The 15249-nt window shown below is 36.3% G+C and overlaps 1 protein-coding gene across 1 annotated transcript in view; it reads right to left on the bottom strand.

Annotated features, from left to right (window-relative positions):
* Window positions 1-90: 90 nt before the first annotated feature.
* Window positions 91-15249, bottom strand: part of LOC148200807 (notchless protein homolog) — a 33873-nt gene continuing 18714 nt past the window's right edge. The window contains exon 5 of the mRNA XM_088113051.1: window positions 91-278. Coding sequence (XP_087969177.1) covers window positions 91-278 — 188 coding nt within the window. The remainder of the gene's footprint in view (window positions 279-15249) is intronic.

Below are 15249 nucleotides of genomic sequence, written 5' to 3'. Positions count from 1 at the left end.
TGTTTTATCATATTAATACATGTTAATATTCTATTATATAGTTGCTGACTGTATAATTTTGGGATGTCAATAAACTTAAATGAAAAAAATTTAAGAAAAGAGTAAACAAACTTTATAATGGATGTTTGTATTGGTGATCAAAGATCTTACAGTTAGTGGATTGCCTAATGACTTTCCAGTTTGAGGGTCCCAACAAATAAGTTCACCAGCCTTGCTCCCACTTACAAGATACTTTCCATCCAGTGACCATGCAATACAAAGTACCCAGTTCTTGTGTCCTGCATAAAATGTTAACAGCTACAATGCTATATATGACTCGTTAAAATTGCCGAAGCATTATGAAACTATAGAAATTGATATTAATTTAATAAGGAAGGATAAAGAATAGCTCTTTACAACAGAGTAGACCATTGTAATTCTCCCAATACTATAATTCTCAGCCTTCACAGTCCCTATCCTTCCCTCTTATTATTTTCTCATTCCTTTGCAATAACCCCCACCCTCCCACTGTTATTTGCCAGCTTAGAATTCCATCATGATCCAGATTTAATAGCATGAACATTCCCCTTAGCAGTAACACACTGCTTCTCATCGAGAACCTTCAATTAATTCTAACTCCTTTTACCATTTAGTTAAATTGATCGTTTATATTTCCTGTACTTAATTAGCAAATACCAAGAACAACTTAACATTTTTAAATGTCTAACTTAAATTTGAGGTTGACAAACTATAGGCAAAGCCTTCTCCAGCGAGACTGGAATAATGTTAAAGTAACATTGTAAAGGAAAAGAAAAACATCATTACAAGTGCGTAATTCTTTGTATCAATTCTTTAGAAAGATGAGGATTTTTTTTTCTCAAAATGTGTTAAAAGCAAGTAAATAAGTGAATTTACAACGAATTAAGAAAGAAAAAGAAATAATTTATTGTAAACAAACATGACTAACCTTTGTTTTTCTGCAACTATGTTTCAAGTGGCACAATGAGCTCCTCATCTGATATATAGAAAGCATACGACAACTTCTCTTCCTAAAATGAAAGCATAGATAATCGCTCAATGTTATAAATAATAAACAAAATGTAAAATAGAATTTGAGAAGAATAAAGGGACTTGCTTACATTGTTTTGAAGCTCATTAATAATCTAATTGAGGTGTTGAGGGCCAGCAATCTGAGGTAGGTACATTGGAGAGCCCAAGGGAGTTCCATCTGGGTCTGTCAAAAGACACATCACGTTGTTGATTATCTCCCTCTTCTCCACCATAGTCTCTGTCTCTACCTCCATTTTTCAATCAGGGATTTTCCTTCTCTTATGTTGAGATTCTCTTATGGATGATGCTTCTTACTCTTCCACTTGGGGATCTATTTGGTTCTATCTTCGTCGTCGTGTTGAAACTAAAAAAAGTAGTGAAATAAAGTCACACCGGCACAAACCCTAAATTACGCAGGACCCAGGATCCATCATACAGAGACCTCAGACTTCCCATATTTATGTTTTTTTTTCTTTGTTAAATATCATCATTTTAAATTTTAAATTTTAAACTTTAAATTTTAAATTTTAAATGATGATATTCTCAACCCAACTCATTGGATTTATTTACGAAAACGATGGCTGATTTGGGATTGAGAGTGGTGTGGTTTAGTTGGGGGAGGAACCTGGGGGACCTTCGTGGGGTGAGGAATTGACTGTGTACATAAGAGTTTTTCTCTGGCATTTTAACGAACACTTCAAGGTGTCGCTTCTACAGTGAACAAAAATTAGACTCTCCCTATTAGAATTCAAACTCGAATTGAGAGCCTCGTGAACGCATTAACCAACACCCTTTTGGGCTTTTCTTCATGCACAAAAAAAAAATTCTTACCCAGTCGCCGTGAACAATGCTCTGCCACAAATCCTTCTCTCCGGTGCTACAGATGCGTCGGAACGTTCTCAAACAAGACACGCAGACGAATGGGGATAAAAATGCATGGTGCTGGGTGTTTCTTCGTGCATCCCATCAAATTTGTACGGGTGTTACTCCCTCTACCACCACACCGTGCTTCCTCCACCTCTCCAAATTCATTTAATTCCAATTTTATCCTTCTTTTTTAGTTAAAACCTTTTTATTTTTACTGTTTAGGATTTTTTAATTGATTTGAAAACTCTATTTCACGTCAATTTTGCTCTTCAGCTGCACCCCACCCATCTCTCACATATATCTCTCTTCCCCGTTTCCTTCTCACTTTCTCTCATTTCTTCGTCCTTTCCTTTTCTTTTCCTTCATTTGTCTCTTTGCCATTTTCCTTTTGGGTTTCATTGCTTCCATTGTTGTTGATTTCTAGTATGAAGGAGCGTGGAGAAGCATCGAGAAACGTGATCCAGATTTAACGTGATCCATTGTTGTTGATTTCCTGGTTATTTAATGGACGTCATGGCTACTCAAATCAGTTGAATGAAATGACTCTATAGTGATACAATCAATATTCAGAAATAATTTAAGTATGCAGACTCTAGGCCGAATCCAAATGGATAAAGATACAAAAAGACAAGTAATTAACTATACTGAGAACAATTCGTTTAAAAGGGGTCGACTGCCAGTCCATGACCGAATGCCAATTATATATGCTTACTAACAATTTGGACGAATGCTAGTTACGTCCGTTTAGGAATCAAAGATAAGGACGAGCGTTCGGTATAAGACCGAACACTACTTAGGACGAACGTTAGGTAGATGACCGAGTACTAATTAGGATGAACGCTCGGTATAAGACCGAACACCGATTGGGACGAACGCTTAATATAAAACTATGCGCTACCTATAACGAACGTTTGATATAAAACCGAGCGTTACTAATATATAAAACTTCAATTGGTTTAAGATAGTCAGGTACCACTAGGCTGAGCCGAACGCTCAAACATAGTCTTTCACAAGAGGACGCTCGTTCTCGATCGGAGTTCTTTCCGAATGAAAGAATTCCATTTTTAACTAGATTACTAGGAAACCGAACGGTAGAGAACCGTTCGATTACGAACGTACATAATCATATTAAGAAGTTCATATTCACATTTTCCACTATTTTCAACTTTGAATCTTTCCAAATACCAGTTCATACTTTATACTTCACATCAAAAATATAAATTTCCAGACTTTATGGCATCCACATTAATAATTCATACTTCAAATAAATACTCATGTTCACATTCATACACTTCAGGCATATCAAACATCATGCTTCATACATATACTGGATACATACATACACTCATTCAGTAACATGCAATCAATTTCAACAAGCATACAACAACATACGAATTAAATTACTAAACTTCCCTTACCTCTAACGTGAACGGACGTCCTACAGTGTGCGACTTGACTTGTAAATTATAAATTCCTTCTACCCGCAACGCTTACTACTCTATGAATCAACATCAAAGATAGATGGAAACGGGTTCAGTTTTTAACTAAAGAATTCCAGCACCCAAAGCTGGGCGTGCATGTTCACAAGAACGAACAGTGGAAGGAGGATAAACTTACCGGTTTCAGAACTCTAAAGTGTTCGGTTCAAACGAAAGCTCAGGACGCCGGGAATCCTTCTACGGTGCCTGAACAGTGACTGGAGCAAGGTAGAGTGAGTTGCAGTAGAGAGAAGATGAAATGGTTCTAGAGAGAAGGAGGAGAATTCGAAAGATTAGGATTGTTGGAGAAGATGAGTGCATGAAGAGAGGGACGCGGTTTTCAGAAAAGTCAGTTTTGTTTAAAAACCAACGTCCGTTCTCTTGCTGACACTTGTCTTCCACTACTGATTTCAGAACATTCCATCACGACACTTGGCAGGAAAACAGAGAGAATGGAAGTGCGTTTTTAATGCACTGCAGAGGGGTTTTGGGAGAAGTTAAGGGATGTGACAGGTGATTAAGGGTGTGCATTTTCCGAGGTCTTACATGTTACAATAAAGATTTTAACTTAAAAAAAATATAATAATAATAAATGAATTAAGATGAAAAAATATCAATTATGTTAAAAATATTATTACTAATATAATAAAATATATATATATATATATAATAAAAATTATTACTAATATAATAAAATTTAGAAACAAAACAAAAACAAAAAATAGAAAAATAAGGAAAATCTAAAATGCCCAATGTAAAAACCTAATTAGGGTTTTCTGCTTGCGTGGTATTTGAAAAAGAGAGAGGGGGACTGGAATTGAAAAACGAGGAAGGGAGCTAATTGGTTTCTGGAATTCGAAAAGCTGGAAAGAATTAGAGGGAAGAAGAATACTGGATTGAAGAAAGAAGAAAATTAGGATTGTATTGGTTTCACACAACGAAGGTTATTTACCAAATCTTATCTCTTTGCTTGAACTGTTTATATCACTGGTCAAATTTTCTTATCTTTTGGATTTGTTCATGCGCGTTTTCTTAATCTTTGTTAGTTGTATTTCCTCTGTTCTGCAAATCTGATGCATGATTTCTTAGTGTAACATCCCAAAATATAGTAATAACCATAAATTAGAATTAATCACATTACATAATTAATCAGTGCAGTCTTATATAAAGTCAGCTATCAAAAGCCGAACGTCATTAAATACAGAGTTAATAAGATAAAACAGAAGTAACAAAGGTTCAGGACGAACGGTTTTACAAAACCAATAACCGAACGTCATAAAATTCTAAGGACGCCTAATTCTATTGGACGATCTAAGTCTCGGCTTTCACTTCGACGTCCACAAGATTCTCTTCTCCACCACTTCTTCCAAAAGAGTGTCTCCTTCTGCTCACATCCACACGGATGATCATTGCATTGACAGGACGGACGTACAGATACAAAACAACACAAGGAAAGAACACAGGGTAAGCTTATATAATTTAATTCAATGCATCAACATCCAATTTAAACATACCAACAATACAATAATATATCAACATAGAAATAACCATCCAAAACTCTCATAAGACAGACCGTCCGGACTGTATGAATCCATGTATCTACAGGCGTTCGTGCACCCGAGTGATGTGATAACTGGGAAACACTCAACAGCTGCCACCCGAGGTTAGCCCTATCAGTCCAAAGTACTCCTAAGGACTAGGACCTCCTACCGTTCCCACACATGACCTACTCTCCTCTACGTGAGGACGAGCACTCACGGAACATCAGGATGAACTGCCATCAGTAGCTTTACCACGTTCATACTACACAACTTTCCATATTCAAATCATAGAGTCGTTCCTCCTTGGAACGCTCGTTCAAAATCCACCATCACTTATTCATCTCATATACTGTTCATTATTTATAATATTTCCCTTTATTTTCATTTTCATCTTCCAATCCAAGTTCATAAAATAACGAACGTTCAGTCCTCTTCATAATGAGGACGAACGGGAGAAAAGAGAACGATAACCTTCGTTCCAGAACCGAATAAATTTGACTACAAATAAACATCACTTTTGGCGAACGTTACTTACCATTGAAATCAGTTGAGTGAACTGACTCTCGGAAGATTTTATCAATACTCAAAAATAATTTAAGTACAGGACTCTAGGCCGGATCCAATGGATAAAACCACCTCAAGACCATTTCAGAACCATAACGAGAATAATTATATTTTTGAGACTGACTGCCAGTCAATGACCGAATACGGTAAGAGGAATTTTACTAAAGTTTGAACGTACGCTATTTCCACACGTTTGATGGTTAAAGACAAATACAAGCGTCCGGTATAAGACCGAGCACTACATAGGACATACGCTTAGTGTAAGACCGAGCGCTACTTGTTACGAACGCTAAGTATAAGACCGAGCGTTACAAATCTTTAAATTACAAGGTACATATATATATATATATATATATATATATATATATATATATATATATATATTACTTTATTTCGAATATTTGGTACGACTATTCTGAGCCGAACGCTTCAAGATATTATTTCCACATGAGAACGCTCGTTCTCGATCAGAATTCCTTCCAAATGAAAGAATTCCCTTTTAACCAGTTTACTTGAAAACCGAACGGTAGAGGACCGTTCGATAACGAACATACATAATCATAGTAATAAGTTCATAGTCAGATTTATAACTATTTTCAACTTAAGTTTTCCATATACCAGTTTATACTTTATACTTTACACCAATTATAAATTTTCAGACTTTATAACATCCATATCAATAATTCATACCTCAGATTTATAACTCATTTTCACATTCATATACTTCATACTCATCAACTATCATGCATCATACTCATACTGAATACATATATTCACTCGTTCAACAACATACATTCATTTTCAGAAATCATACAATCAGCATACGAATTAAATTAATAAGCTTCCCTTACCTCTAACATGAACGGACGTCCTACAGTTTGCAACTTGACTTGTGAACTAAAAATCCATGCTACCCTCAACGCTCACTACCATTCGAACCAACATCAACGACAGATGAAAAAGGGGTTCAGTATTTAACTTAAGAACTCATGCACCCAGAGTTGGGTGTGCATGTTCACCAGAACGAACAGTTGAAGGAAAATGAACTTACCGGTTTCAGAACTCTAAAGTGTTCGATTCAGGTGAAAGCTCAGGACGACTGGAATCCTTCTACGGTGCCTGAACAGTGATTGGAGCAGAGAAGAGTGAGTGGTAGTAGAAAGAAGGGAAAGGTTTTCTAGAGAGAAGGAGGAGAAAAATGGAGATCAGAGTTTGGAAGGTGAAGGTGCATGCAGAAGAGTGTGGCAGATTTTTCAGAAGATTAATTTTGTTTGCCCCACGTCCAAACCGTCGTGCATTCTTCTGCTGACACCTGCACTCCATTAACTGACTTCAGAACATTCCATCGCGACACTTGGCGAGAATGCAGAGAGTATGGAAGTGCGTTTTTAATGCAGTGCAGAGGGGTTTTGGGAGTAATTAAAGGGGATGTGACAGGTGATTAATGGTGTTCATTTTCCAAGGTCTTACACTTAGCATTATTGTGATAAATTTGTGTGTCATAATTTTTTGTGTCTCTGTTGATTCATGGATACGGAATAAACAAGAAACCATAAACAAAAAATGGAAGACCCATTATCAGAGATGATTTAAAAAAAAAAATTAAAACCCAAGGTCACAAACACGAGCGATGCGATGCAGGAGGCATTTTCTTCTAACAACAATGGCCATTTTTGGTTAAACTGTCATTTTTGTTCACCTTGTCACTTTTGTAGTGTTTGAATGGAGTATTTTAAATTGAGATGTAACGGTTAAAATTTAGTTCTTATTTTGTAAAGCTGTGTTCAGACTTCTATTTAGTGAAATTAAAACATCCATGCAAACATGAAAAGAGATGTGAAAGGCTTGGAAGTACAACACGACCAAGTGCTGTGTGTAGATGTCCTCATTGAACCATTACACCCCTCCTTTAACCAAATCGTAGATGAATGGTGGGTGAGGTATCTTCAGAGATTCAAACTTCTAGTTTTAGATGGTTTAAATGGTTAAAATGTTGAAAAGAAAGAACCCTTTAGATATGTGACTTCAATTCGGCAAAATCTTACATGGTCCCCGTCAAATTAGCAGTGGATTGTTCTACTAACCCGTTTTTTTTAAAATTAAAATATAAAATAAATTAAAAGTTAATATTTTTATGTTATATTATTTTAAGAATATAAATATATATTAGTGTTGTAGTTTAAACCATTATCATTATAAATTAAAATTTATTTTTTATTTATAATAGAATAATATGATATGTAAATATAATATTATTTTAATTTATTTGATTGAAAACATTAATTAAAAATTTTAAAAAAATTATATAATTAAATATGCTTTAAATATGGATAAACAAATTTTAAAAATAATTAAAAAGTTTAAAAATAATTAAAAAATTTTAAAAAAAATGGCAGGTTAGGCTGTCCCTTAATTCCATAAAACTGGATTTTACTTTTCGCAACACAGTAGATCAATTCTTAAATTTCTTTTTCGAAAGACAGTTAACACACCCCTGCACCGGATCAAAATTTTCGGAAGCCTGTGATGAGGTGCAGGTAAAAATTTGATGGGATGCACGAAGAAACACCCATCACCATGCATTTTTATCCCCATTCGTGTGCGTGTCTTGTTTGAGAACGTTCCCACGCATCTGTAGCACCGGAGAGAAGGATTTGTGGCAGAGCATCGTTCACGGCGGCTGGGTAAGAATTTTTTTTTGTGCATGAAGAGAAGCCCAAAAGGGTGTTGGTTAATGCATTCACGAGACTCTCAATTCGAGTTTGAATTCTAATCGGGAGAGTCTAATTTTTGTTCACTGTAGAAGCGACACCTTCAAGTGTTCGTTAAAATGTCAGAGAAAAACTCTTATGTACACAGTCAATTCCTCACCCCACGAAGGTCACCCAGGTTCCTCCCCCAACTAAACCACACCACTCTCAACCCCAAATCTGCCGCCGTTTTCGTAAATAAATCCAATGAGTTGGGTTGAGAATATCATCATTTAAAATTTAAAGTTTAAAATTTAAAATTTAAAATTTAAAATGATGATATTTAACAAAGAAAAAAAAACATAAATATGGGAAGTCTGAGGTCTCTGTATGATGGGTCCTGGGTCCTGTTTAATTTAGGGTTTGTGCCGGTGTGACTTTATTTCACTACTTTTATTAGTTTCAGCACGACAACGAAGATATAACCAAATAGAATCCCAAGTGGAAGAGTAAGTGATAACAGTTGAAAAACTGTTATTTTCATGCTTAAAAGTGATACTAAAAGCAACCTTTAGACTTAGAAACTAGCTTGAAATCATGCATTTTGTTTATATTTTCAGAAATAAGAGAGCTGGACAGGTTTATGCTTGATTTGAGTGTTTTTGTGCAGGTTTTGAGGTGAATTTGGTGAAAGAAGTGAAGAATGAGAGAGAGGACATTAGAAAAGACAAGAAAGAGTGCAAAAAGGAGAAGTCGAAGGCACCGCTCAGCGGCAAACTACCGCTGAGCGGCACTCAAGAGGTGACGTTGGAACCGCTGAGGGGCAAAATGGCCGCTGAGGGGAAGAAAGAAGACGCGTAACCACCGCTGAGCGGTAAATGGCGCTGAGCGGCACTTTTTGGGCTTGGACTTTTATAATCTTTTGTAACTCTAGATTAGTATTTAAGGGCTTGCACGTCCTTTAGTTAGGTATCTTTGGCAGAAACGAGGAAAACACTCTCTCTTTCACCCCTTTGAAGGAAGATCTTGGATGCTCAGGCTACCTCTTCACCTTTATTGGGTTTATTCTTTCATACTTTCATTGTTATTCATCTAGGTTCACCATGAATATGGTGAACTAAACCTTGTATGTTTGTTGGGGAATCAATGTAATCTCTTGAAGCTCTCATATATGGATTTGTTGAATACATCTTTGAATTAAGACATATGCTTTCTTTTCATCATTAGTTAGGGTTTTTCCTCTTTGCTCAATGCTTGCATTGTTTAACTCATTCTAATGCATGATTATTGGTTTTGTTGATACGGACACGTACGGGGAAATCTAGATCCGGGGAATTTCTCCCAATATTTTACTGACAACATTATATTGGTTGCCTTAAGCTCCTGCACTCATGAACTAATCATTAGGAATGCTAGGAATTGTATGAACTATTTGATTAGGGAGAAGCCATCTAGAATGGTACATTAGAGAGTGGCATTAACAATGATGATTTGAAAGAGGAATTCCTAAAATATATGAGAGTGGATGAGATGAAATTGACCCCCAACAACATATTCATTCATTTAATCCATTGAAAGTGTTTATCTTATGTCTTTGCCATTGATCAATTCATGCATACATGTTTATTTTCGTTTTGCATATTAAAATTTCAATTATTGTTTTCTTAAGTCTTAGCTAATCAAGAAATCATATAACTAAACTAGGCCGTGAGTCCTTTGGGAAGAACGATACTTGGTCTTACCAAGTTTTATTACTTGAACGATTCGGTCATACTTGCCGATTGTGAAACAAGTTTGTGACATCATATTTTGGTGCTTACAAATTTGTCCATCAAGTTTTTGGCGCCGTTGCCGGGGACTCGTGGTTTAACTGGTTAATTTGTGTGATTATTGATTACCTTTGACTTTAATTTTGAATTTCTGTTTTTATTTTTTCTGTTTTTATTAGATTTTATTTTTTTTTAGATTTGATTTTTATCTTTTAGGTTAGATTTTATTTTTATCTTTTTAGATTAGATTTTATTTTATTTTCGAATTTTTATTTTATTTTTCTGTTTTCTGTTTTTCTGTTTTCTGTTTTTTATTTTTAGGTTAGATTTTATTAGATTTTATTTTTATCTTTTAGGTTAGATTAGATTTTTATCTTTTTAGATTAGATTTTATTTTATTCTTATTCTATCTTTTAGGTTAGGTTAGATTTTATTTTATTTTATCTTTTAGATTAGATTTTATTTTTTAGATTAGGTTTTATTTTATTTTATTTGATTCTATCTTCTAAATCTCTTATCTTCGTATATCTTTTCAATCTTTATTTTCTTTTCTCTATCTTTTTGTGCTAACAATTGTTTTTAGGGTTTTGTGCCTAATGTCTGCAGAATGCAATTTGGTCAAGAGTTTAATTATAGGGGCACTCAATTCTACCAAAGTAATCTCAACCAATGGTGGGAACCTCACTCAAGCATGGATCAAAGCCAATTTTGGCAAGCTGCCGGACAATTTGAGAACCAACCACAACAACAATGGCAGCAAAAATCCTCTCTATCAGAAAGTTTGGAGGACACCCTTCAACGATTTTTGAAAAGTTCCGACTCTACTCAGAAAAGCATTGAAGAATCATGTAAAAGGATGGAGATGCACTTTAGTTACATTAGTCAGAGATTGGATGATGAGGTTAATACTGAAGTTAACCTTAAGGAGGAAGGGCAAACCAATGTCACTGAAAGTGACAAGATTCTTGATGAGAAAAAAATAGAGGGAGATGCGGAAAAGATAGAGAGAAAAGAGAAAGAAGAGTTGAGTGAGAAAAATAAAGATGAAGAAAAAGAGAAAGAAGTGGTTGAGAGAGAAGAGAGAAAGAAGATTTGTGTGAAAATAAAGAAGTTGAAAAGAAAAATAAAAGGGAAGAAAAAAATAAAAGAAAAGAAAAAGAGAAAATTTAGGGAGAGAAAAAGGAAGAAAAAGAAGATGAGAGGAAAGAAGAAGAAATCACATGAAAAATCACATCCTCATCTAAAGAAGAATCATAGGAAGGAAAAGAAATTTAAGTGCTTTATGGAAATCTTCAAGAAATTGGAGATTAAAGTTCCTATGATTGAGACATTGCAACAGGTTCCTGGTTTGATCAAATTTCTGAAGAAGTTCAGTAGAAAGAAGAAAAAGAAGAAGGAACGTGAGCTTTAACAGGGTCAAGCTAGTGACGTTAAAGAAGCGCTTGCTGGGAGGCAACCCAGTAGATTTACAAACTTTTGATTTGGTTTTATAATTTGTAATTTGTGAACATTATTCTGGACATTATTTTGTTGGATTTAGCATCTACTGAAGGATGCTAGGTGGTTAAGTATCTACTGAAGGATACTAAGTTTGTAACACCTACTGATGGGTGTTGGTGAGAAGATTTTGCACCTACTGATGGGTGCTGGTAAGTTTAAAACACCTACTGATGGGTGTTGGTGGATTTTGGGTCAGGCTCGTGACGTTAAACAAGCGCTACCTGGGAGGCAACCCAGTTGATTGATTGTTTTTGTTTGTTTATTTTTAGTTAGGATTTGCATAAGCATTTTTAACATTGAATTGCAGGGAACCTATGAGAGACATGTAGGGAAGGCACGTAGGTCAAGAAAAGAAGGAGGGGAGCACTTCACGAAAGTGCCGCTGAGCGGCAATTACCGCTGAGCGGTACTATCGCAGAAGGGCTTAAGTTCCCCTTAGCGGGACCCGAGCCCATTAGGGTATTTTTATACCCCAAGCTGCGTTTTAGGGTTTATTTCCAGACTTCTCTCTGCACAAACACTTCCACACACCTTCTCCTAGGTTTTCCACATCTTTTCACTCTTCCCTATTAAGAAAATCTCTCTTCTATTCACTTTTTCACTAGTGTGCCATCAAAGTTTGGGGTTGGAAGAGAGCATTCTAGTTTGAAGGCATTCTCATTGCATCTAGTATCTCCACCCAAGTAAGTAAAATGCATTTTGTTCATTCTAGGGTTCTTGAATTTGAATGTGATTGTCAAAGCATGAATATTTAGGGGTTTTGATTTCTATGCATGATTTGATGATATATTTGATGTTTGAACCGATTAAACTGCATGATTATGAACTGGAAAACTGAAAATTGCATTTGGGTGGAGTTAGGGAAGCTTTAAAACTGATTTTTCAAAAATCTGCAGAGTTACCGCTGAGGGGTAAATTACCGCTGAGCGGCACTCTGCCAGATTTGGTTTTTTTCTGATTTTTGCGTGTTGGAATGTGGCGCTGGTGGCGCTGAGGGGAAATTCTGGCCCTCAGCGGTGGTTTAGCCTCAAAAGGAGTTGTGTTCTGAGTTTACTAATGATGAACATCATGTTCTGTGGTTTTGGATTTGTGTTTGAATGCAGGAATGGCATCCTCTTCAGGAAAGAGATTGAAAACCATGGCAACCAAGAGAAAGGAAAAGGAACCAGAGCAGCCCCATAATGGCAGGTTCCTCTCTAGGAAACATGAGAAGCACTTTAGGGTGGTTCAGGACAGGAGACTTCTAATGGAGAGAAAGGTTGGAATGATACCTAACTTTGCTCCTCAATTTGGAGAGCAAGTGTTAGGGAATGATTGGGGGAAGCTAGCCACTTATCCATCACCTGCCAACATAGCTGTGGTGAAAGAATTTTACACCAATGCAAAGAAGATTGGTGATTATCCAGCTGAGAATTATTTGGGCTATGTTAGAGGCCATGCTATCAGGTATGATCCTGACTCCATAAATAACTTTCTGGATACTGTGTGGGCTGGTGAGCAATGCCAGTTTGCTCTTAGCATGGAGGAAGGTGCTGATTATGAGGATGTGGAGAGAGTATTGTGTATACCTGGAGGACACTTCCAAAGGAATAGATCTGGCTCAGTGGTTAACATTAGGAGGACAGATTTGACTCCTCTTGCAAAGTATTGGATGGCATTTTCTCATGCCAACATTCAGCCATGTTCACATGTGTCAGATATTACTCTCAGCAGGGCACTCTTCATCTACTGTGTTATCAGAAACTTGAATGTTAATATTGGGCAGGTGATAGCTGATGAGATTAGTGTGTGTGCTAACACCTCAAACAACAAAGCACCACTGGGACATCCTTCTTTGATCACTCACCTTTGCAAGCTAGCTGGGGTGGATACTTCTGTTCCACCATTTGAGAGGCCAAGAAAAGCTATAGATGAGGCCTATTACAGACAGTACTGTGGAGGTGAGGAGGCAGCCCAGCCAGTGCCACCACGCCAGGCTCGTAGAGAGAGAAGGCCAGCACAGAGCAGGACTTCTGCTGATACTCATGAGGCAGAACCATTCCAGATGAGGGACATGTATATGTCTCTTATAGGTGCTCAGTTGCAGTCCATCCACAGAGGGCAGGTGGCCACGGCTGAGATGATAGTGGGGATGTATGATACCCCTCCAGCACACAGGTGGACTATGGATGAATTCCATAATGTGGTAGCTTGGCCAGAAGAACCAGTATATGAAGGAGCTGGAGCAGCTGAAGCTTCAGCCAGAGATATGGAGGAAGATGAAGCAGAGGAGGAGGATGCATTTGATGAAGATGATGATGAAGAGGAAGAGGAAGATACAGAGAGCTCGGACTGATGAGGAGCTGAGATAGCATTTACTGATGAATGCTATCATATGATTATGCTTTTATGGTTTAAGTTTTCTGAACTTATTTGTTTTTGTTTTTAGATTAGGGTTTGATGTACTCTATTGAACACCTGGTTTGTTATGATGGTTTGCTATTAACTGTGATTGTGTGATAAGTAATGCTTGATGATGCTTATTGATTGATTGATGTTGAGATGATGTGCACATTAAAATGTTTATACAGGTGATTCACAAGCTTTGTGAACAAATGCATAATATCATGATTGTGATTGTGAAATTAAGCAGGATGTGCATGTCAAATGTGAATGAGCTTATATGTGAGGTTTTGAGCTCCAGAGTTGTTATTGTTGAATGCTATTACTTTGAAAGCATGAATGACTTTGCCCAGGTTTTCTAGGATTGAATTAATTGCTTGTTTTGCATCATATGATCAAAGGCCGTGTTGTTGAAACCCTTTTTATTGGCCAAATTCATAAAGTTAGCCTTCTAAAAGAGAACACGTTGTGTTCTATCCTTTGAACCCTTAGCCTTAAATATACACTGAACACCCTTGATTGAAAATCTTTACCTTGAGTTAAGTAGAAGATCTTGTGTGGTATTGTTAAATGTTCAAGTTTGGGGTTATTGGGGAAACATGAAAAAGGAAAAAGCATTGAGCTAACAGCTAAAAAGTAAGAATATGCAAAGAAAAGAAAAGAAAAAGAAGCAAAGCTCAATGCAAATGCAAAAGCAAAGGCAAAAGAAAGTTGGGAATGAATAAGAAGATTGTGTTGTTATGACTCTCTTAACTCAAGGATTTTGTAATCCAGAAAAACCAATTTTCTTGTTAGCCCAGCCACATTATAAGCCATTGAAAAGTCCTTGTGATGATGCATGCTTGTGAATGTATTTGATTGTGGTAAAATGAAAGGCAAAGTTGAGTCATGTGACATTGTGATAGTGGAGTGAATGAGTGAAACACTTTACCTCTTATACACTTGTGTGTTGAGTGAAACACTTTACCTAGTGAGGAAATATTCCATAAGCACATGAACATCCATGCTTAATTGATTGATCATTCATGAAAAATAGCATTTGTTGGAATTTAAATGACTTTGTGAATACTAAAGCATGTGCACATCTTGATTGAACTCTTGGTCATAAGTTTGAGTGAAGTTATTACTTATCTTGAAAGAGAGGATTTTTGAATGAGTGAACCATCATATGAATTGGTTGGAGATGGAGTTACATTTTATTTGCTTGAGGACAAGCAAAGTTCTAAGTTTGGGGTTGTGATAACAGTTGAAAAACTGTTATTTTCATGCTTAAAAGTGATACTAAAAGCAACCTTTAGACTTAGAAACTAGCTTGAAATCATGCATTTTGTTTATATTTTCAGAAATAAGAGAGCTGGACAGGTTTATGCTTGATTTGAGTGTTTTTGTGCAGGTTTTGAGGTGAATTTGGTGAAAGAAGTGAAGAATG

Source organism: Vigna umbellata, chromosome 4 (assembly GCF_029865625.1).
Source record: "Vigna umbellata cultivar VRB3 chromosome 4, Vumbellata_1.0, whole genome shotgun sequence".
Lineage (NCBI taxonomy): Eukaryota > Viridiplantae > Streptophyta > Magnoliopsida > Fabales > Fabaceae > Vigna > Vigna umbellata.
Note: the sequence above shows the minus strand (reverse complement) of the source record. Positions and strands in the feature narration are given on the sequence as shown.